This window comes from Oncorhynchus keta, unplaced genomic scaffold, assembly GCF_023373465.1.
Source record: "Oncorhynchus keta strain PuntledgeMale-10-30-2019 unplaced genomic scaffold, Oket_V2 Un_contig_145_pilon_pilon, whole genome shotgun sequence".
NCBI lineage: Eukaryota > Metazoa > Chordata > Actinopteri > Salmoniformes > Salmonidae > Oncorhynchus > Oncorhynchus keta.
Window position 1 is genome coordinate 130490 of NW_026278847.1, and position 23847 is coordinate 154336.

At 45.2% G+C, this 23847-nt stretch overlaps 1 protein-coding gene and 2 long non-coding RNA genes across 14 annotated transcripts; 2 read left to right on the top strand and 1 right to left on the bottom strand.

Annotated features, from left to right (window-relative positions):
- The first annotated feature begins 1196 nt into the window (after positions 1 to 1196).
- lhpp (phospholysine phosphohistidine inorganic pyrophosphate phosphatase) lies at positions 1197 to 23606 on the top strand. Of its 9 annotated transcripts, none has more exons than XM_052501875.1 (9): positions 6997 to 7227; positions 7574 to 7727; positions 16952 to 17015; positions 18044 to 18112; positions 18628 to 18696; positions 21160 to 21251; positions 22651 to 23018; positions 23066 to 23209; positions 23249 to 23606. In XM_052501875.1, exons 1-7 carry the CDS (start codon positions 7005 to 7007, stop codon positions 22745 to 22747), a joined length of 768 nt encoding a protein of 255 aa, XP_052357835.1. In that variant the 5' UTR covers positions 6997 to 7004; the 3' UTR covers positions 22748 to 23018; positions 23066 to 23209; positions 23249 to 23606. The 9 variants fall into 9 exon arrangements, with proteins under 9 accessions (XP_052357841.1, XP_052357835.1, XP_052357836.1 ...); XM_052501876.1 differs by having other exon boundaries at positions 23288 to 23606; XM_052501881.1 differs by lacking the exon at positions 18044 to 18112 and adding an exon at positions 1197 to 1403 and having other exon boundaries at positions 7040 to 7227; positions 18604 to 18696; positions 23066 to 23606.
- Positions 3446 to 5521, top strand: LOC127918606 (uncharacterized). 3 transcript variants are annotated; one of them, XR_008100542.1, is made up of 3 exons: positions 3446 to 3789; positions 4996 to 5175; positions 5344 to 5521. It is a non-coding gene; the product is annotated as an uncharacterized LOC127918606 (long non-coding RNA). The 3 variants fall into 3 exon arrangements; XR_008100543.1 differs by having other exon boundaries at positions 3446 to 3699; positions 4966 to 5175; XR_008100544.1 differs by having other exon boundaries at positions 3446 to 3699.
- LOC127918607 (uncharacterized) lies at positions 9985 to 12989 on the bottom strand. Of its 2 annotated transcripts, none has more exons than XR_008100546.1 (3): positions 12828 to 12989; positions 12276 to 12335; positions 9985 to 10332 (listed from the first exon to the last, which is right to left on the bottom strand). It is a non-coding gene; the product is annotated as an uncharacterized LOC127918607 (long non-coding RNA). The 2 variants fall into 2 exon arrangements; XR_008100545.1 differs by lacking the exon at positions 12828 to 12989 and adding an exon at positions 12432 to 12593.
- Positions 23607 to 23847: the final 241 nt, after the last annotated feature.

Genomic DNA, 23847 nt, shown 5'->3' on the forward strand with positions numbered 1-23847 from the left:
GAGGGGCTGCTGCGCCTTCTTCACGATGCTGTCTGTGTGGGTGGACCAATTCAGTTTGTCTGTGATGTGTACGCCGAGGAACTTAAAACTTACTACCCTCTCCATTACTGTTCCATCGATGTGGATAGGGGGGTGTTCCCTCTGCTGTTTCCTGAAGTCCACAATCATCTCCTTAGTTTTGTTGACGTTGAGTGTGAGGTTATTTTCCTGACACCACACTCCGAGGGCCCTCACCTCCTCCCTGTAGGCCGTCTCGTCGTTGTTGGTAATCAAGCAAACTTGATGATTGAGTTGGAGGCGTGCGTGGCCACGCAGTCGTGGGTGAACAGGGAGTACAGGAGAGGGCTCAGAACGCACCCTTGTGGGGCCCCAGTGTTGAGGATCAGCGGGGTGGAGATGTTGTTGCCTACCCTCACCACCTGGGGGCGGCCCGTCAGGAAGTCTAGTACCCAGTTGCACAGGGCGGGGTCGAGACCCAGGGTCTCGAACTTGATGACGAGCTTGAAGGGCACTATGGTGTTAAATGCCGAGCTGTAGTCGATGAACAGCATTCTCACATAGGTATTCCTCTTGTCCAGATGGGTTAGGGCAGTGTGCAGTGTGGTTGAGATTGCATCGTCTGTGGACCTATTTGGGCGGTAAGCAAATTGGAGTGGGTCTAGGGTGTCAGGTAGGGTGGAGGTGATATGGTCCTTGACTAGTCTCTCAAAGCACTTCATGATGATGGAAGTGAGTGCTACGGGGCGGTAGTCGTTTAGCTCAGTTACCTTAGCTTTCTTGGGAACAGGAACAATGGTGGCCCTCTTGAAGCATGTGGGAAAAACAGACTGGTATAGGGATTGATTGAATATGTCCGTAAACACACCAGCCAGCTGGTCTGTACATGCTCTGAGGGCGCGGCTGGGGATGCCGTCTGGGCCTGCAGCCTTGCGAGGGTTGACACGTTTAAATGTTTTCCTCACGTCGGCTGCAGTGAAGGAGAGTCTGCATGTTTTAGTTGCTGGCAGTGTCAGTGGCACTGTATTGTCCTCAAAGCGGGATTAAGGTAGTGGAATTGGGTAGTGGGGTTTTAATGAGTGTAGGTGATGTTGTCTAGGGCGCTATTTTAATTTCTCAGAGGAACAGGAATAATGAAGAGAATTTAATGTAGGTCGGCTGTGACTGGCCTCCCACTCCAGTACAGTAGGTGGCGGTGTACGCAGCTAAACGTTGGATGCGATCCAGAAGAAGAAGAAGAAGAATCAGCTCTTTTTACTGTGTCACTTTTTCGTCATGGCAGCTACCAGCTGGGAAGACTCCGTCAAAAGTCTGAAAGGTGTGATTTTAGACATGTGCGGGGTGTTATATGATGCTGGAGAAGACGGCGGCACACCGATTCCAGGCTCCGTAGAAGCGGTGAAAAGGTGAGGAGGTTAGTTAGGTAAGTTACTAGGAAGACGTCGAGCTTTGCCCAGTGGCATTCAGAGGACGGACACTGTTTCGGGACAGTGGGTCCGGGTGGAAACATATTATTAGCGAGACTCCTTCAAATAGAAATGTTGCATGTTCTAAATATGCAAATAATAATAATTTATTACCGGGGCAAATCTATTACCGATCGGCAGCCAGCAGTGAAGCGGCCGTGTGGTTGTTCTCGTTTGAGATTGAGCTCATCAGTCAACTCTCGTGTTTTCACTCCTTTTCGGTATGGTCGACACCTGTTGGAAAGCTTGTATTCAGAGTCTTTAGACGTGTGGCGTTGTTATATGACTGTCTCCATAGGTAGAAGCAGTGAGAAAAGTGAGGTTTTATACATCAGCAACGATGGTACTACAACGATTAGCCATCAGATTCGTTCATATTGAATGTAGTAGAACACACATGATATGACACAACACATGATATACTGCAGAAACAGGAAGCTCTATTACAGCTCTACAACAGCTATATGACATACTGCAGAAACAGGAAGCTCTATTAGAGCTCTACAACAGCTATATGACATACTGCAGAAACAGGAAGCTCTATTAGAGCTCTACAACAGCTATATGACACAACACATGATATACTGCAGAAACAGGAAGCTCTATTACAGCTCTACAACAGCTATATGACATACTGCAGAAACAGGAAGCTCTATTACAGCTCTACAACAGCTATATGACATACTGCAGAAACAGGAAGCTCTATTACAGCTCTACAACAGCTATATGACATACTGCAGAAACAGGAAGCTCTATTACAGCTCTACAACAGCTATATGACACAACACATGACATACTGCAGAAACAGGAAGCTCTATTACAGCTCTACAACAGCTATATGACACAACACATGATATACTGCAGAAACAGGAAGCTCTATTACAGCTCTACAACAGCTATATGACATACTGCAGAAACAGGAAGCTCTATTACAGCTCTACAACAGCTATATGACACAACACATGACATACTGCAGAAACAGGAAGCTCTATTACAGCTCTACAACAGCTATATGACACAACACATGATATACTGCAGAAACAGGAAGCTCTATTACAGCTCTACAACAGCTATATGACACAACACATGATACTGCAGAAACAGGAAGCTCTATTACAGCTCTACAACAGCTATATGACACAACACATGACATACTGCAGAAACAGGAAGCTCTATTACAGCTCTACAACAGCTATATGACACAACACATGACATACTGCAGAAACAGGAAGCTCTATTACAGCTCTACAACAGCTATATGACACAACACATGATATACTGCAGAAACAGGAAGCTCTATTACAGCTCTACAACAGCTATATGACACAACACATGATATACTGCAGAAACAGGAAGCTCTATTACAGCTCTACAACAGCTATATGACACAACACATGATATACTGCAGAAACAGGAAGCTCTATTACAGCTCTACAACAGCTATATGACACAACACATGATATACTGCAGAAACAGGAAGCTCTATTACAGCTCTACAACAGCTATATGACACAACACATGACATACTGCAGAAACAGGAAGCTCTATTACAGCTCTACAACAGCTATATGACATACTGCAGAAACAGGAAGCTCTATTACAGCTCTACAACAGCTATATGACATACTGCAGAAACAGGAAGCTCTATTACAGCTCTACAACAGCTATATGACATACTGCAGAAACAGGAAGCTCTATTACAGCTCTACAACAGCTATATGACACAACACATGACATACTGCAGAAACAGGAAGCTCTATTACAGCTCTACAACAGCTATATGACACAACACATGATATACTGCAGAACCAGGAAGCTCTATTACAGCTCTACAACAGCTATATGACATACTGCAGGAACAGGAAGCTCTATTAGAGCTCTACAACAGCTGTATGACACTTAATTTACACGTCTTAAGTTCGGTTCTGAATGCTGTTTAACTATGGAATGGGTTAGTCTCAGGTGTGTCTGGTTTTGGGGGGTCAGTCTGCTGTGTAACCTAATGTCAAACGTTCAAAACTGATAAGGGGGTGTGGTGGCAAGATGTCTTCAGAGCTGTCACTCACTGAAGAACTGAATACATTATTTCTGCAATCCCCAATAAAATACAAAAATAAATGTCATGTGTAAAACGTGCAGATCAGTTGAATGTCCTTTCGGGACGAGACATGCAGAGGTTCATTGTGTCCTAATGAGACATGCAGAGGTTCATTGTGTCCTAATGAGACATGCAGAGGTTCATTGTGTCCTAATGAGACATGCAGAGGTTCATTGTGTCCTAATGAGACATGCAGAGGGTCATTGTCTCCTAATGAGACATGCAGAGGTTCATTGTGTCCTAATGAGACATGCAGAGGGTCATTGTGTCCTAATGAGACATGCAGAGGGTCATTGTCTCCTAATGAGACATGCAGAGGGTCATTGTGTCCTAATGAGACATGCAGAGGGTCATTGTCTCCTAATGAGACATGCAGAGGGTCATTGTGTCCTAATGAGACATGCAGAGGGTCATTGTGTCCTAATGAGACATGCAGAGGGTCATTGTGTCCTAATGAGACATGCAGAGGGTCATTGTGTCCTAATGAGACATGCAGAGGGTCATTGTGTCCTAATGAGACATGCAGAGGGTCATTGTGTCCTAATGAGACATGCAGAGGGTCATTGTGTCCTAATGAGACATGCAGAGGGTCATTGTGTCCTAATGAGACATGCAGAGGGTCATTGTGTCCTAATGAGACATGCAGAGGGTCATAATGAGGGTCATTGTCTCCTAATGAGACATGCAGAGGGTCATTGTGTCCTAATGAGACATGCAGAGGTTCATTGTATCCTAATGAGACATGCAGAGGGTCATTGTCTCCTAATGAGACATGCAGAGGGTCATTGTGTCCTAATGAGACATGCAGAGGGTCATTGTGTCCTAATGAGACATGCAGAGGGTCATTGTCTCCTAATGAGACATGCAGAGGGTCATTGTCTCCTAATGAGACATGCAGAGGGTCATTGTCTCCTAATGAGACATGCAGAGGGTCATTGTGTCCTAATGAGACATGCAGAGGGTCATTGTATCCTAATGAGACATGCAGAGGGTCATTGTCTCCTAATGAGACATGCAGAGGGTCATTGTCTCCTAATGAGACATGCAGAGGGTCATTGTGTCCTAATGAGACATGCAGAGGGTCATTGTGTCCTAATGAGACATGCAGAGGGTCATTGTGTCCTAATGAGACATGCAGAGGGTCATTGTGTCCTAATGAGACATGCAGAGGGTCATTGTATCCTAATGAGACATGCAGAGGGTCATTGTGTCCTAATGAGACATGCAGAGGGTCATTGTGTCCTAATGAGACATGCAGAGGGTCATTGTGTCCTAATGAGACATGCAGAGGGTCATTGTATCCTAATGAGACATGCAGAGGGTCATTGTATCCTAATGAGACATGCAGAGGGTCATTGTGTCCTAATGAGACATGCAGAGGGTGTCCTAATGAGACATGCAGAGGGTCATTGTGTCCTAATGAGACATGCAGAGGGTCATTGTGTCCTAATGAGACATGCAGAGGGTCATTGTGTCCTAATGAGACATGCAGAGGGTCATTGTATCCTAATGAGACATGCAGAGGTTCATTGTCTCCTAATGAGACATGCAGAGGGTCATTGTCTCCTAATGAGACATGCAGAGGGTCATTGTATCCTAATGAGACATGCAGAGGTTCATTGTGTCCTAATAGGGTTCATTGTCTCCTAATGAGACATGCAGAGGTTCATTGTCTCCTAATGAGACATGCAGAGGGTCATTGTGTCCTAATGAGACATGCAGAGGTCATTGTATCCTAATGAGACATGCAGAGGTTCATTGTATCCTATGAGACATGCAGAGGGTCATTGTGTCCTAATGAGACATGCAGAGGGTCATTGTCTCCTAATGAGACATGCAGAGGGTCATTGTGTCCTAATGAGACATGCAGAGGGTCATTGTCTCCTAATGAGACATGCAGAGGGTCATTGTCTCCTAATGAGACATGCAGAGGGTCATTGTGTCCTAATGAGACATGCAGAGGGTCATTGTATCCTAATGAGTGGTGTCTCCTAATGAGACATGCAGAGGGTCATTGTGTCCTAATGAGACATGCAGGGTCATTGTATCCTAATGAGACATGCAGAGGGTCATTGTTCCTAATGAGACATGCAGAGGGTCATTGTGTCCTAATGAGACATGCAGAGGGTCATTGTGTCCTAATGAGACATGCAGAGGGTCATTGTGTCCTAATGAGACATGCAGAGGGTCATTGTATCCTAATGAGACATGCAGAGGGTCATGTGTCCTAATGAGACATGCAGAGGGTCATTGGTCCTAATGAGAATTCAGTGATTGTCATCCTAATTGAGACATGCAGAGGGTCATTGTATCCTAATGAGACATGCAGAGGGTCATTGTGTCCTATTGAGACATGCAGAGGGTCATTGTGTCCTAATGAGACATGCAGAGGGTCATTGTATCCTAATGAGACATGCAGAGGTTATAACCAAGGTTATAATATCAACCTCCTATTAGTAATGTATCTGTCCTGTAGTCTAACCAAGGTTATAATATCAACCTCCTATTAGTAATGTATCTGTTACAGTCTAACCAAGGTTATAATGAGGGACCTCCTATTAGTGATCTGTGGTGAATTATAATTCAACCTCCTATTAGTAATGTATCTGTCCTGTAGTCTAACCAAGGTTATAATGAGAATTAGTAATGAGTGGTGAATGATTAGTAATTATCTGTTCTGTAGTCTAACCAAGGTCAACCTCCTATTAGTAATGTATCTGTCCTGTAGTCTAACCAAGGTTATAATATCAACCTCCTATTAGAATGTATCTGTTCTGAGTAAGGAAGTGTTTGGTGAATGAGGTTATCAAAATGTCTTGATTAAATCCCATCACGCAAAAAAACAAAACATTTTAAAATAATGAATTTACACTCGACTTCGTCTTTTCATACTCAGTCTTTTCATACTATCACTGACTGTGTTCCTGACTACATTGAGGGACATTTCCTGACTACACTGAGGGACATTTCCTGACTACACTGAGGGACATTTCCTGACTACACGTTGAGGGACATTTCCTGACTACACTGAGGGACATTTCCTGACTACACTGAGGGACATTTCCTGACTACACTGAGGGACATTTCCTGACTACACTGAGGGACATTTCCTGACTACATTGAGGGACATTTCCTGACTACACTGAGGGACATTTCCTGACTACACTGAGGGACATTTCCTGACTACACTGAGGGACATTTCCTGACTACACTGAGGGACATTTCCTGACTACACTGAGGGACATTTCCTGACTACACTGAGGGACATTTCCTGACTACATTGAGGGACATTTCCTGACTACATTGAGGGACATTTCGTCTCATTGAGGGACATTTATGATGAATACATTTTACTGTAAATGAGGGACATTTCTGATAATTGAGGGACATCTGACTACATTGAGGGACAAATGTTAAATGGATTATTAAAAATGTAAAAAAAAATGGATTATGTCCCAAAAAAGTTTTCTCCGTACAGGCTAAAGGCCTCGGACCTGCAGGTGCGCTTCTGTACCAACGAGACCCAGGCCACACGGGAGGTGTTTGTAGCCAAGCTGCAGAGGATGGGCTTTGACATCTGTGTGTCTGAGGTGTTCTCCCCAGCCCCGGCTGCCGTGGCTGTCCTGAAGGAGAGGGGGCTACGACCCCACCTGCTGGTCTATGACGGTATTGATTAATCATGTTTATATTTTTTAAATGTAACTTTTTATTTATTTAACTAGGCAAGGCCGTTTTAAGAACAAATTCTTATTTACAATGACGGGCCAAAACCAGTCCCTTTTCCCCGGGATAAATCACTGAGAGATCCTAAATAAGTTGCTGAACTGACATGGTAATGCTCAATGTCTGTGTGTTTTTATGTCTGTTCTCCTTTTAATGTAAACCAGAGACACCCAAGACAATTTTACATTCTGTGTTACTTAACGGACAATAAAGTTTTATTTTATTTTCAAATTTTGTCTATTTCTATACAAGGTGATCATGTATACCGTGTCTGTTTGGTTCGTTGCAGGTGTTGTCCCTGAGTTTGACAGTGTTGAAAAGGACAACCCAAACTGTGTTGTCATAGGAGACGCAGCAGAGAAGTTCTCCTACCAGAACCTCAACGATGCCTTCAGAGTTCTCATAGGGCTGGAGAAACCAGTACTGTTCTCTCTGGGCAGAGGGTAGGTGTGATCTCTCTCTCTCTCTCTCTCTCTCACTCTCTCTCTCACTCACTCACTCACTCACTCACTCACTCACTCACTCACTTTACTTTACTTTACTCTTGCATAATGTTATTATTGTGTAACAACCCAGTAATAAAGGCCTGATTTATTCAGAAGGATATTCCTGCAGCTCTACTTTAACCCTGAGATCCACTGTGTGATCTTTATAGGAAGTGACCTCTACTTTAACCCTGAGGTCTACTGTGTGATCTTTACAGGAAGTGACCTACAGCTCTACTTTAACCCTGAGGTCCACTGTGTGATCTTTATAGGAGGTTACCTACGCCTCTACTTTAACCATGAGATCCACTGTGTGATCTTTATAGGAAGTGACCTCTACTTTAACCCTGAGGTCCACTGTGTGATCTTTATAGGAAGTGACCTCTACTTTAACCCTGAGGTCCACTGTGTGATCTTTACAGGAAGTGACCTACAGCTCTACATTAACCCTGAGGTCCACTGTGTGATCTTTATAGGAAGTGACCTCTACTTTAACCCTGAGGTCCACTGTGTGATCTTTACAGGAAGTGACCTCTACTTTAACCCTGAGGTCCACTGTGTGATCTTTACAGGAAGTGACCTACAGCTCTACTTAACCCTGAGGTCCACTGTGTGATCTTTATAGGAAGTGACCTCTACTTTAACCCTGAGGTCCACTGTGTGATCTTTATAGGAAGTGACCTCTACTTTAACCCTGAGATCTACTGTGTGATCTTTACAGGAAGTGACCTACAGCTCTACTTTAACCCTGAGGTCCACTGTGTGATCTTTACAGGAAGTGACCTCTACTTTAACCCTGAGGTCCACTGTGTGATCTTTATAGGAAGTGACCTCTACTTTAACCCTGAGGTCCACTGTGTGATCTTTACAGGAAGTGACCTCTACTTTAACCCTGAGGTCCACTGTGTGATCTTTACAGGAAGTGACCTCTACTTTAACCCTGAGGTCCACTGTGTGATCTTTATAGGAAGTGACCTACAGCTCTACTTTAACCCTGAGGTCCACTGTGTGATCTTTATAGGAAGTGACCTCTACTTTAACCCTGAGGTCCACTGTGTGATCTTTATAGGAAGTGACCTCTACTTTAACCCTGAGGTCCACTGTGTGATCTTTATAGGAAGTCGGAAGTGACCTCTACTTTACCCCTGAGGTCTACTGTGTGATCTACAGGAAGTGACCTACCCAGTCCACTCTACTTTAACCCTGAGGTCCACTGTGTGATCTTTATAGGAAGTGACCTCTACTTTAACCCTGAGGTCCACTGTGTGATCTTTATAGGAAGTGACCTCTACTTTAACCCTGAGGTCCACTGTGTGATCTTTACAGGAAGTGACAGCTCTACTTTAACCCTGAGGTCCACTGTGTGATCTTTACAGGAAGTGACCTCTACTTTAACCCTGAGGTCCACTGTGTGATCTTTATAGGAAGTGACCTCTACTTTAACCCTGAGGTCCACTGTGTGATCTTTACAGGAAGTGACCTCTACTTTAACCCTGAGGTCCACTGTGTGATCTTTATAGGAAGTGACCTCTACTTTAACCCTGAGGTCCACTGTGTGATCTTTACAGGAAGTGACCTACAGCTCTACTTTAACCCTGAGGTCCACTGTGTGATCTAGGTGACCTCTACTTTTAACCCTGAGGTCCACTGTTGATCTTTATAGGAAGTGACCTCTACTTTAACCCTGAGGTCCACTGTGTGATCTTTATAGGAAGTGACCTCTACTTTAACCCTGAGGTCCACTGTGTGATCTTTATAGGAAGTGACCTCTACTTTAACCCTGAGGTCCACTGTGTGATCTTTACAGGAAGTGACCTCTACTTTAACCCTGAGGTCCACTGTGTGATCTTTATAGGAAGTGACCTCTACTTTAACCCTGAGGTCCACTGTGTGATCTTTACAGGAAGTGACCTCTACTTTAACCCTGAGGTCCACTGTGTGATCTTTACAGGAAGTGACAGCTCTACTTTAACCCTGAGGTCCACTGTGTGATCTTTATAGGAAGTGACCTCTACTTTAACCCTGAGGTCCACTGTGTGATCTTTATAGGAAGTGACCTCTACTTTAACCCTGAGGTCCACTGTGTGATCTTTACAGGAAGTGACAGCTCTACTTTAACCCTGAGGTCCACTGTGTGATCTTTACAGGAAGTGACCTCTACTTTAACCCTGAGGTCCACTGTGTGATCTTTATAGGAAGTGACCTCTACTTTAACCCTGAGGTCCACTGTGTGATCTTTATAGGAAGTGACCTCTACTTTAACCCTGAGGTCCACTGTGTGATCTTTATAGGAAGTGACCTACAGCTCTACTTTAACCCTGAGGTCCACTGTGTGATCTTTACAGGAAGTGACCTACAGCTCTACTTTAACCCTGAGGTCCACTGTGTGATCTTTATAGGAGGTTACCTACGCCTCTACTTTAACCATGAGATCCACTGTGTGATCTTTATAGGAAGTGACCTCTACTTTAACCCTGAGGTCTACTGTGTGATCTTTACAGGAAGTGACCTACAGCTCTACTTTAACCCTGAGGTCCACTGTGTGATCTTTATAGGAAGTGACCTCTACTTTAACCCTGAGGTCCACTGTGTGATCTTTACAGGAAGTGACCTCTACTTTAACCCTGAGGTCCACTGTGTGATCTTTACAGGAAGTGACCTCTACTTTAACCCTGAGGTCCACTGTGTGATCTTTACAGGAAGTGACCTCTACTTTAACCCTGAGGTCCACTGTGTGATCTTTATAGGAAGTGACCTCTACTTTAACCCTGAGGTCCACTGTGTGATCTTTACAGGAAGTGACCTCTACTTTAACCCTGAGGTCCACTGTGTGATCTTTATAGGAAGTGACCTCTACTTTAACCCTGAGGTCCACTGTGTGATCTTTACAGGAAGTGACCTCTACTTTAACCCTGAGGTCCACTGTGTGATCTTTATAGGAAGTGACCTCTACTTTAACCCTGAGGTCCACTGTGTGATCTTTATAGGAAGTGACCTCTACTTTAACCCTGAGGTCCACTGTGTGATCTTTACAGGAAGTGACCTCTACTTTAACCCTGAGGTCCACTGTGTGATCTTTATAGGAAGTGACCTCTACTTTAACCCTGAGGTCCACTGTGTGATCTTTACAGGAAGTGACCTACAGCTCTACTTTAACCCTGAGGTCCACTGTGTGATCTTTACAGGAAGTGACCTCTACTTTAACCCTGAGGTCCACTGTGTGATCTTTATAGGAAGTGACCTCTACTTTAACCCTGAGGTCACTGTGTGATCTTTACAGGAAGTGACCTACTACTCTTAACCCTGAGGTCCACTGTGTGATCTTTATAGGAAGTGACCTCTACTTTAACCCTGATGTCCACTGTGTGATCTTTACAGGAAGTGACCTCTACTTTAACCCTGAGGTCCACTGTGTGATCTTTATAGGAAGTGACCTCTACTTTAACCCTGAGGTCCACTGTGTGATCTTTACAGGAAGTGACCTCTACTTTAACCCTGAGGTCCACTGTGTGATCTTTATAGGAAGTGACCTCTACTTTAACCCTGAGGTCCACTGTGTGATCTTTACAGGAAGTGACCTCTACTTTAACCCTGAGGTCCAATGTGTGATCTTTATAGGAAGTGACCTCAACTTTAACCCTGAGGTCCACTGTGTGATCTTTACAGGAAGTGACCTCTACTTTAACCCTGAGGTCCACTGTGTGATCTTTATAGGAAGTGATCTCTACTTTAACCCTGAGGTCCACTGTGTGATCTTTATAGGAAGTGACCTCAACTTTAACCCTGAGGTCCACTGTGTGATCTTTATAGGAAGTGACAGCTCTACTTTAACCCTGAGGTCCACTGTGTGATCTTTATAGGAAGTGACCTCTACTTTAACCCTGAGGTCCACTGTGTGATCTTTACAGGAAGTGACAGCTCTACTTTAACCCTGAGGTCCACTGTGTGATCTTTATAGGAAGTGACCTCTACTTTAACCCTGAGGTCCACTGTGTGATCTTTATAGGAAGTGACCTCTACTTTAACCCTGAGGTCCACTGTGTGATCTTTACAGGAAGTGACCTACAGCTCTACGTTAACCCTGAGGTCCACTGTGTGATCTTTACAGAAAGTGACCTCTACTTTAACCCTGAGGTCCACTATGTGATCTTTATAGGAAGTGACCTCTACTTTAACCCTGAGGTCCACTGTGTGATCTTTATAGGAAGTGACCTCTACTTTAACCCTGAGGTCCACTGTGTGATCTTTATAGGAAGTGACCTCTACTTTAACCCTGAGGTCCACTGTGTGATCTTTACAGGAAGTGACCTACAGCTCTACTTTAACCCTGAGGTCCACTGTGTGATCTTTACAGGAAGTGACCTCTACTTTAACCCTGAGGTCCACTGTGTGATCTTTATAGGAAGTGACCTCTACTTTAACCCTGAGGTCCACTGTGTGATCTTTATAGGAAGTGACCTCTACTTTAACCATGAGGTCTACTGTGTGATCTTTACAGGAAGTGACCTACAGCTCTACTTTAACCCTGAGGTCCACTGTGTGATCTTTACAGGAACTGACCTACAGCTCTACTTTAACCCTGAGGTCCACTGTGTGATCTTTACAGGAAGTGACCTCTACTTTAACCCTGAGGTCCACTGTGTGATCTTTACAGGAAGTGACCTCTACTTTAACCCTGAGGTCCACTGTGTGATCTTTACAGGAAGTGACCTACAGCTCTACTTTAACCCTGAGGTCCACTGTGTGATCTTTATAGGAAGTGACCTCTACTTTAACCCTGAGGTCCACTGTGTGATCTTTATAGGAAGTGACCTCTACTTTAACCCTGAGGTCCACTGTGTGATCTTTACAGGAAGTGACCTACAGCTCTACTTTAACCCTGAGGTCCACTGTGTGATCTTTACAGGAAGTGACCTCTACTTTAACCCTGAGGTCCACTGTGTGATCTTTACAGGAAGTGACCTCTACTTTAACCCTGAGGTCCACTGTGTGATCTTTACAGGAAGTGACCTCTACTTTAACCCTGAGGTCCACTGTGTGATCTTTATAGGAAGTGACCTCTACTTTAACCCTGAGGTCCACTGTGTGATCTTTACAGGAAGTGACCTACAGCTCTACTTTAACCCTGAGGTCCACTGTGTGATCTTTATAGGAAGTGACCTCTACTTTAACCCTGAGGTCCACTGTGTGATCTTTATAGGAAGTGACCTCTACTTTAACCCTGAGGTCCACTGTGTGATCTTTACAGGAAGTGACCTACAGCTCTACTTTAACCCTGAGGTCCACTGTGTGATCTTTACAGGAAGTGACCTCTACTTTAACCCTGAGGTCCACTGTGTGATCTTTACAGGAAGTGACCTCTACTTTAACCCTGAGGTCCACTGTGTGATCTTTATAGGAAGTGACCTCTACTTTAACCCTGAGGTCCACTGTGTGATCTTTACAGGAAGTGACCTCTACTTTAACCCTGAGGTCCACTGTGTGATCTTTATAGGAAGTGACCTCAACTTTAACCCTGAGGTCCACTGTGTGATCTTTACAGGAAGTGACCTCTACTTTAACCCTGAGGTCCACTGTGTGATCTTTATAGGAAGTGACCTCAACTTTAACCCTGAGGTCCACTGTGTGATCTTTACAGGAAGTGACCTCTACTTTAACCCTGAGGTCCACTGTGTGATCTTTATAGGAAGTGACCTCTACTTTAACCCTGAGGTCCACTGTGTGATCTTTATAGGAAGTGACCTCTACTTTAACCCTGAGGTCCACTGTGTGATCTTTACAGGAAGTGACCTCTACTTTAACCCTGAGGTCCACTGTGTGATCTTTATAGGAAGTGACCTCTACTTTAACCCTGAGGTCCACTGTGTGATCTTTATCAGGAAGTGACCTACAGCTCTACTTTAACCCTGAGGTCCACTGTGTGATCTTTATAGGAAGTGACCATCTACTTTAACCCTGAGGTCCACTGTGTGATCTTTATAGGAAGTGACCTCTACTTTAACCCTGAGGTCTACTGTGTGATCTTTACAGGACTGTGTGACCTCCATACTTTAACCCTGAGGTCCACTGTGTGATCTTTATAGGAAGTGACCTCTACTTTAACCCTGAGGTCCACTGTGTGATCTTTACAGGAAGTGACCTCTACTTTAACCCTGAGGTCCACTGTGTGATCTTTATAGGAAGTGACCTCTACTTTAACCCTGAGGTCCACTGTGTGATCTTTACAGGAAGTGACCTCTACTTTAACCCTGAGGTCCACTGTGTGATCTTTATAGGAAGTGACCTCAACTTTAACCCTGAGGTCCACTGTGTGATCTTTACAGGAAGTGACCTCTACTTTAACCCTGAGGTGGTGTGTGATCTTTATAGGAAGTCCTCAACTTTAACCCTGAGGTCCACTGTGTGATCTTTGTAGGAAGTGACCTCTACTTTAACCCTGAGGTCCACTGTGATCTTTATAGGAAGTGACCTCTACTTTAACCCTGAGGTCCACTGTGTGATCTTTACAGGAAGTGACCTCTACTTTAACCCTGAGGTCCACTGTGTGATCTTTCCAGGAAGTGACCTCTACTTTAACCCTGAGGTCCACTGTGTGATCTTTACAGGAAGTGACCTCTACTTTAACCCTGAGGTCCACTGTGTGATCTTTATAGGAAGTGACCTGTGATTTAACCCTGAGGTCCACTGTGTGATCTTTATCAGAAGTGACCTACAGCTCTACTTTAACCCTGAGGTCCACTGTGTGATCTTTATCAGAAGTGACCTCTACTTTAACCCTGAGGTCCACTGTGTGATCTTTATCAGGAAGTGACCTGTGATTTAACCCTGAGGTCCACTGTGTGATCTTTATAGGAAGTGACCTCTACTTTCCAGGTCCACTGTGTGATCTTTATAGGAAGTGATCTACTTTAACCCTGAGGTCTACTGTGTGATCTCTCCACAGGAAGTGACCTACAGCTGATTTAACCCTGAGGTCCACTGTGTGTTTATTCTCTCTTTAACCCTGAGGTCCACTGTGTGATCTTTATAGGAAGTGACCTCTACTTTAACCCTGAGGTCTACTGTGTGATCTTTACAGGACTCTTAACCCTGAGGTCCACTGTGTGACCTTTATAGGAAGTGACCTCTACTTTAACCCTGATGTCCACTGTGTGATCTTTACAGGAAGTGACCTCTACTTTAAGTATGCCTGAGAAGTCCACTGTGTGATCTTTACAGGAAGTGACCTCTACTTTAACCCTGAGGTCCACTGTGTGATCTTTACAGGAAGTGACCTCTACTTTAACCCTGAGGTCCACTGTGTGATCTTTATAGGAAGTGACAGTATGCCTGTGATGTGACTTTAACCCTGAGGTCCACTGTGTGATCTTTACAGGAAGTGACCTCTACTTTAACCCTGAGGTCCAATGTGTGATCTTTATAGGAAGTGTACTTTAACCCTGAGGTCCACTGTGTGATCTTTCTCCTACTTTAACCCTGAGGTCCACTGTGTGATCTTTATAGGAAGTGACCTCTACTTTAACCCTGAGGTCCACTGTGTGATCTTTCAGGAAGTGACCTCTACTTTAACCCTGAGGTCCACTGTGTGATCTTTATAGGAAGTGACCTCAACTTTAACCCTGAGGTCCACTGTGTGATCTTTATCAGGAAGTGACCTGCTGATTTAACCCTGAGGTCCACTGTGTGATCTTTATCAGGAAGTGACCTCTGACTTTAACCCTGAGGTCCACTGTGTGATCTTTATCAGGAAGTGACCTGTCTACTAGAACCCTGAGGTCCACCGTGTGATCTTTACAGGAAGTGACCTCTACTTTAACCCTGAGGTCCACTGTGTGATCTTTATAGGAAGTGACCTCTACTTTAACACTGAGGTCCACTGTGTGATCTTTATCAGAAGTGACCTCTGACTTTAACCCTGAGGTCTACTGTGTGATCTTTACAGGAATGACCTACAGCTGATTTAACCCTGAGGTCCACTGTGTGATCTTTACAGGAAGTGACCTACAGCTGACTTTAACCCTGAGGTCCACTGTGTGATCTTTACAGGAAGTGACCTACAGCTCTACTTTAACCCTGAGGTCCACTGTGTGATCTTTACAGGAAGTGACCTCTACTTTAACCCTGAGGTCCACTATGTGATCTTTGAGGAAGTGACCTCTCTTTAACCCTGAGGTCCACTGTGTGATCTTTACAGGAAGTGACCTCTACTTTAACCCTGAGGTCCACTATGTGATCTTTATAGGAAGTGACCTCTACTTTAACCCTGAGGTCCACTGTGTGATCTTTATAGGAAGTGACCTCTACTTTAACACTGAGGTCCACTGTGTGATCTTTATAGGAAGTGACCTCTACTTTAACCCTGAGGTCTACTGTGATCTTTACAGGAACTGACCTGAGCTCTACTTTAACCCTGAGGTCCACTGTGTGATCTTTACAGGAAGTGACCTTTAACTGAGGTGGTTGTGTTTCTCCAGTGATCTTTGATGTAACCCTGAGGTCCACTGTGTGATCTTTACAGGAACTGACCTCTACTTTAACCCTGAGGTCCACTGTGTGATCTTTACAGGAAGTGACCTCTACTTTAACCCTGAGGTCCACTGTGTGATCTTTACAGGAAGTGACCTCTACTTTAACCCTGAGGTCCACTGTGACCTCTACTTTAACCCTGAGGTCCACTGTGTGATCTTTACAGGAAGTGACCTCTACTTTAACCCTGAGGTCCACTGTGTGATCTTTACAGGAAGTGACCTCTACTTTAACCCTGAGGTCCACTGTGTGATCTTTACAGGAACTGACCTACAGTGATTTAACCCTGAGGTCCACTGTGTGATCTTTATCAGGAAGTGCCTGTGATTTAACCCTGAGGTCCACTGTGTGATCTTTACAGGAAGTGACCTGCCTGTGATTTAACCCTGAGGTCCACTGTGTGATCTTTACAGGAACTGACCTACAGCCACTTTAACCCTGAGGTCCACTGTGTGATCTTTATAGGAACTGACCTCTACTTTAACCCTGAGGTCCACTGTGTGATCTTTATCAGTATGACCTGTGATTTAACCCTGAGGTCCACTGTGTGATCTTTACAGGAAGTGACCTCTACTTTAACCCTGAGGTCCACTGTGTGATCTTTACAGGAAGTGACCTCTACTTTAACCCTGAGGTCCACTGTGTGATCTTTACAGGAAGTACTACAAAGAGGATGAAGGCCTGAACCTGGATGTTGGGGTTTACATGAAGGCATTGGAGGTGGGTGATATTACGCTACACACACAGTAGGCGAGTTTAAAGATATATATATTCTATTTTTGCATTTTACAGTTATTAACATTCAACACAAAAATGAAAAGATATTAGAAAACAACATGACAAAGTGACAGTAACAGATGAGCGTATAAAATAAATAAATATTTATATATATATATAAGGAAAAAAGTCAAACTCACCTACTTGTGTTTCTCTCCATCAGTATGCCTGTGATGTAGAAGCTGAGGTCGTTGTGTTTCTCTCCATCAGTATGCCTGTGATGTAGAAGCTGAGGTCGTTGTGTTTCTCTCCATCAGTATGCCTGTGATGTAGAAGCTGAGGTCGTTGTGTTTCTCTCCATCAGTATGCCTGTGATGTAGAAGCTGAGGTCGTTGTGTTTCTCTCCATCAGTATGCCTGTGATGTAGAAGCTGAGGTCGTTGTGTTTCTCTCCATCAGTATGCCTGTGATGTAGAAGCTGAGGTGGTTGTGTTTCTCTCCATCAGTATGCCTGTGATGTAGAAGCTGAGGTCGTTGTGTTTCTCTCCATCAGTATGCCTGTGATGTAGAAGCTGAGGTCGTTGTGTTTCTCTCCATCAGTATGCCTGTGATGTAGAAGCTGAGGTCGTTGTGTTTCTCTCCATCAGTATGCCTGTGATGTAGAAGCTGAGGTGGTTGTGTTTCTCTCCATCAGTATGCCTGTGATGTAGAAGCTGAGGTCGTTGTGTTTCTCTCCATCAGTATGCCTGTGATGTAGAAGCTGAGGTCGTTGTGTTTCTCTCCATCAGTATGCCTGTGATGTAGAAGCTGAGGTCGTTGTGTTTCTCTCCATCAGTATGCCTGTGATGTAGAAGCTGAGGTCGTTGTGTTTCTCTCCATCAGTATGCCTGTGATGCCTGTGATATAGAAGCTGAGGTGGTTGTGTTTCTCTCCATCAGTATGCCTGTGATGTAGAAGCTGAGGTGGTTGTGTTTCTCTCCATCAGTATGCCTGTGATGTAGAAGCTGAGGTGGTTGTGTTTCTCTCCATCAGTATGCCTGTGATGTAGAAGCTGAGGTGGTTGTGTTTCTCCATCAGTATGCCTGTGATGTAGAAGCTGAGGTGGTTGTGTTTCTCTCCATCAGTATGCCTGTGATGTAGAAGCTGAGGTGGTTGTGTTTCTCTCCATCAGTATGCCTGTGATGTAGAAGCTGAGGTGGTTGTGTTTCTCTCCATCAGTATGCCTGTGATGTAGAAGCTGAGGTGGTTGTGTTTCTCCATCAGTATGCCTGTGATGTAGAAGCTGAGGTGGTTGTGTTTCTCTCCATCAGTATGCCTGTGATGTAGAAGCTGAGGTGGTTGTGTTTCTCTCCATCAGTATGCCTGTGATGTAGAAGCTGAGGTGGTTGTGTTTCTCTCCATCAGTAGGCCTGTGATGTAGAAGCTGAGGTGGTTGTGTTTCTCTCCATCAGTATGCCTGTGATGTAGAAGCTGAGGTCGTTGTGTTTCTCTCCATCAGTATGCCTGTGATGTAGAAGCTGAGGTGGTTGTGTTTCTCTCCATCAGTATGCCTGTGATGTAGAAGCTGAGGTGGTTGTGTTTCTCTCCATCAGTATGCCTGTGATGTAGAAGCTGAGGTCATTGGGAAGCCAGACCCCATGTTCTTTCAGAAAGTTCTGGATGACATGGGGATTCAGTCACACCAGGTAGGTTTTACAACAATATATATATATGCCATTTAGCTGACGCTTTTATCCAAAGCGACTTACAGTCATGTGTGCATACATTCTACGTATGGGTGGTCCCGGGAATCGAACCCACTACCCTGGCGCTACAAGCGCCATGCTCTACCAACTGAGCCACAGAAGGACCATAACAATATGGACAATATACATTCAGCACATACATTCATTTAATAAGGATTCTGAGCCATCCTCCTGCTCTCCTTTCTGTCTCTCTCTCCTCCTGCTCTCCTTTCTGTCTCTCTCTCTCCTCCTGCTCTCTTTCTGTCTCTCTCTCTCCTCCTGCTCTCTTTCTGTCTCTCTCTCCTCCTGCTCTCCTTTCTGTCTCTCTCTCTCCTCCTGCTCTCTTTCTGTCTCTCTCTCTCCTCCTGCTCTCTTTCTGTCTCTCTCTCTCCTCCTGCTCTCTTTCTGTCTCTCTCTCTCCTCCTGCTCTCTTTCTGTCTCTCTCTCTCCTCCTGCTCTCTTTCTGTCTCTCTCTCTCCTCCTGCTCTCTTTCTGTCTCTCTCTCCTCCTGCTCTCTTTCTGTCTCTCTCTCTCCTCCTGCTCTCTTTCTGTCTCTCTCTCTCCTCCTGCTCTCCTTTCTGTCTCTCTCTCTCCTCCTGCTCTCCTTTCTCTATCTCTCTCCCTCCTCCTGCTCTCTTTCTGTCTCTCTCTCCTCCTGCTCTCTTTCTGTCTCTCTCTCCTCCTGCTCTCCTTTCTCTCTCTCTCCCTCCTCCTGCTCTCTTTCTGTCTCTCTCTCTCCTCCTGCTCTCTTTCTGTCTCTCTCTCCTCCTGCTCTCTTTCTCTCTCTCTCTCCTCCTGCTCTCTTTCTGTCTTTCTCTCTCCTCCTGCTCTCTTTCTGTCTCTCTCTCTCCTCCTGCTCTCTTTCTGTCTCTCTCTCTCCTCCTGCTCTCCTTTCTGTCTCTCTCTCTCCTCCTGCTCTCTTTCTGTCTCTCTCTCTCCTCCTGCTCTCTTTCTGTCTCTCTCTCTCCTCCTGTTCTCCTTTCTGTCTCTCTCTCTCCTCCTGCTCTCTTTCTGTCTCTCTCTCTCCTCATGCTCTCCTTTCTGTCCTTTCTGTCTCTCTCTCTCCTCCTGCTCTCTTTCTGTCTCTCTCTCTCCTCCTGCTCTCCTTTCTGTCCTTTCTGTCTCTCTCTCTCCTCATGCTCTCTTTCTGTCTCTCTCTGCTCCTGCTCTCTTTCTCTCTCTCTCTCCTCCTGCTCTCTTTCTGTCTCTCTCTCTCCTATGCTCTCTTTCTCCTCTCTCCTCTGAAATTCTGTCTCTCTCCTCCTGCTCTCTTTCTGTCTCTCTCTCCACAAGGGGGCTCTCTTTCTGTCTCTCTCTCTCCTCTCTTTCTGTGCTCTCCTTTCTGTCTCTCTCTCTCCTCCTGCTCTCTTTCTGTCTCTCTCTCCTCCTGCTCTCCTTTCTGTCTCTCTCTCTCCTCCTCCTGCTCTCTTTCTGTATTCTCATTCTATCCTGCTCTCTTTCTGTGTCTCTCTCTCCTCCTGCTCTCTTTCTGTCTCTCTCTCTCCTCCTGCTCTCTTTCTGTCTCTCTCTCTCCTCCTGCTCTCTTTCTGTCTCTCTCTCTCCTCATGCTCTCCTTTCTGTCTCTCTCTCCTCCTGCTCTCTTTCTCTCTCTCTCCCTCCTCCTGCTCTCTTTCTGTCTCTCTCTCTCTCTCTCTCCTGCTCTCCTTTCTCTCTCTCTTCTCCTGCTCTCTTTCTGTCTCTCTCTCTCCTCCTGCTCTCTTTCTTTCTGTCTCTCTCTCTCTCCTGCTCTCCTTTCTCTCTCTCTTCTCCTGCTCTCTTTCTGTCTCTCTCTCCTCCTGCTCTCTTTCTGTCTCTCTCTTTCCTCCTGCTCTCTTTCTGTCTCTCTCTCTCCTCCTGCTCTCCTTTCTCTCTCTCTCCTCCTGCTCTATTTCTGTCTCTCTCTCTCCTCCTGCTCTCTTTCTCTCTCTCTCCCTCCTCCTGCTCTCTTTCTGTCTCTCTCTCTCTCCTCCTGCTCTCTTTCTGTCTCTCTCTCTCCTCCTGCTCTCTTTCTGTCTCTCTCTCTCCTCCTGCTCTCTTTCTGTCTCTCTCTTTCCTCCTGCTCTCTTTCTGTCTCTCTCTCTCTCCTCCTGCTCTCCTTTCTCTCTCTCTCCTCCTGCTCTATTTCTGTCTCTCTCTCTCCTCCTGCTCTCTTTCTCTCTCTCTCCCTCCTCCTGCTCTCTTTCTGTCTCTCTCTCTCTCCTCCTGCTCTCTTTCTGTCTCTCTCTTTCCTCCTGCTCTCTTTCTGTCTCTCTCTTTCCTCCTGCTCTCTTTCTCTCCTCCTGCTCTCTTTCGGTCTCTCTCTCTGTCTCTCTCTCCTCCTGCTCTCTTTCTCTCCTCCTGCTCTCTTTCTGTCTCTCTCTCTCTTCCTCCTCTCTTTCTCTGTCTCTCTCCTTTCTCTCTCTCTCTCTCTCTCTCCTTTCTCAGACTCTGATGATTGGAGACGATCTGGTGAATGATGTGGGCGGGGCCCAACACTGTGGAATGAAGGGTGTCCAAGTGAGGACAGGAAAATACAGGTAGGTGTTTGTTTATGTATGTTGACGTCCGTATGTTTGGCTTCACATCGTTGAAATGAATGCAGGCAGAAACCAACTGTCCCATCAACGACCACAAGGGGGCGGTCTAACACAACATCGAAATCTAAGGACTAAAAATACTATTTTCGATGGAGAGTCCCGATTTGAGAACTTCTTGGTCCAAGGCTTTATTACTCTGTGTCTGTGAAACTGACCTTTTTTTTTAGAGTTTTGTTTATTTCATTAAGAATATGCTGAAAATATCTTCATGTTATCCAAATGTTAAATGCAGCTCTGCCCCAATCCCATCCATACTCTCAGTATTAGTCTGGAGTCTGAATGTTAAATGCAGCTGTGCCCCAATCCCATCCATACTCTCAGTATTAGTCTGAAGTCTGAATGTTAAATGCAGCTCTGCCCCAATCCCATCCATACTCTCAGTATTAGTCTGAGTCTGAATGTTAAATGCAGCTCTGCCCCAATCCCATCCATACTCTCAGTATTAGTCTGAGTCTGAATGTTAAATGCAGCTCTGCCCCAATCCCATCCATACTCTCAGTATTAGTCTGTAGTCTGAATGTTAAATGCAGCTGTGCCCCAATCCCATCCATACTCTCAGTATTAGTCTGGAGTCTGAATAGTGAAGACATCAAAACTATGAAATAACACATATGGAAGAGTGCAAAGCTGTCATCAAGGCAATATATACACACACACACACACACACACACACACACACGGTGACAACACACACACACACACACACACACACACACGGTGACAAATTGGCACTGATCTGAGCCAAATGGGGCCGTGTGTGTGTGTGTGTGTGTGTGTGTGTGTGTGTGTGTGTGTGTGTGTGTGTGTCATGTAACTGATGTGCAGATGGCTGTTCAGCCTCACACAAACACTATCTGCTACTTTCACATTGTGAGTGTGAGACGTGAGATTTAGCCTAGTTTAGCCTCGTTTAGCCTTGCATGACCCCGTAAACTCTGTGGAGAGCAGGGAACAGCCATAAACCACAGCGAGATGTGGGAAAACACAGCTGGCTGTCTCCAAGGTTACGGTCCAAATGGAACCCTGTTACCTTTCGTAGTTCAAAAGTAGTAGTGCACTATGTAGGGGATAGGGTGTCATTTGGGACTAGACCTAGTCAACCAGGCGCTGCACTGTCAATGCTCTTGTCTCAGGCCTCCTGTGTAGTTCTCACCCCCTAACAGATACACGGCTCATAGTAGAGATGGAGGTTCTTGCAACCAATTCTTCATTTGACCTGTGTGCTGTGTCATCTAGACGGTACACTTTCCATGGAACCATCCTCTCTCTCTCTGTCTCTGTCTCTGTCTCTGTCTCTGTCTCTGTCTCTGTCTCTGTCTCTGTCTCTGTCTCTCTGTAGGCCCAGTGATGAGAAGCACCCCACAGTCACAGCTGATGGCTATGTGGACAACCTTGCGGAGGCTGTGGAAACCATCCTGAAGCTCCGGGGCCAGTGAGGAGAGGACCAGGAAGAACCACCTTCACCACCACAATACACCACACACACAGTGATTACTCTAGTACGATCTGACAACAGGGAGTAACCCACTAACATAGAGAGCCATGGAGAGATAGAGCCAAGATGGAGGAGATAGAAGAACACAGTCTTAGAGGAGATAGAGCCATGTTGGAGCCAAGATGGAGGAGATAGAAGAACACAGTCTTACAGGAGATAGAGCCATGTTGGAGCCAAGATGGAGGAGATAGAAGAACACAGTCTAAGAGGAGGTAGAGCCATGTTGGAGCCAAGATGGAAGAACACAGTATTAGAGGAGATAGAGCCATGTTGGAGCCAAGATGGAGGAGATAGAGCCATGTTGGAGCCAAGATGGAGGAGAGTTAGAAGTTAATAACCTCATGGTCAGAAGGCAACTAGTTAGGTAAGTTAATGACCTCATGGTCAGAGGGCAACTAGTTAGGTAAGTTAATAACCTCATGGTCAGAGGGCAACTCGTTAGGTAAGTTAATGACCTCATGGTCAGAGGGCAGCTAGTTAGGTAAGTTAATGACCTCATGTTTACCTGAAGGTGCGTAAAGCCAGTAGCCTCTGTACACACTGAGGACGGACTGGATGGAGGTGGACTGGACTGGGTCTAGTGGACTGGACTGGGTCTAGTGGACTGGGTCTAGTGGACTGGACTGGGTCTAGTGGACTGGACTGGGTCTAGTGGACAGGACTGGGTCTAGTGGACTGGGTCTAGTAGTGGGCTGTGTCCATGTGATAGTACTGTGGATTTAGCTGACTAAGTTAATGTTTTGGATACTTATTTTCCACCATAATTTGCGAATAAATTCATTAAAAATCCTACAATGTGATTTTCTGGATTTTGTCTTCTCATTTTGTCTGTCATAGTTGAAGTGTACCTATGATGAAAACTACAGGCCTCTCTCATCTTTTTAAGTGGGAGAACTTGCACAATTGGTGGCTGACTAAATCCCTTTTTGCCCCACTGTATCACTCCAGTGTTAATCTGATATATTGTAATTACCTCACTACTATGGCCTATTTACTGCCTGACCTCCTCACGCCATTTACACACACTGTATATAGACTTTA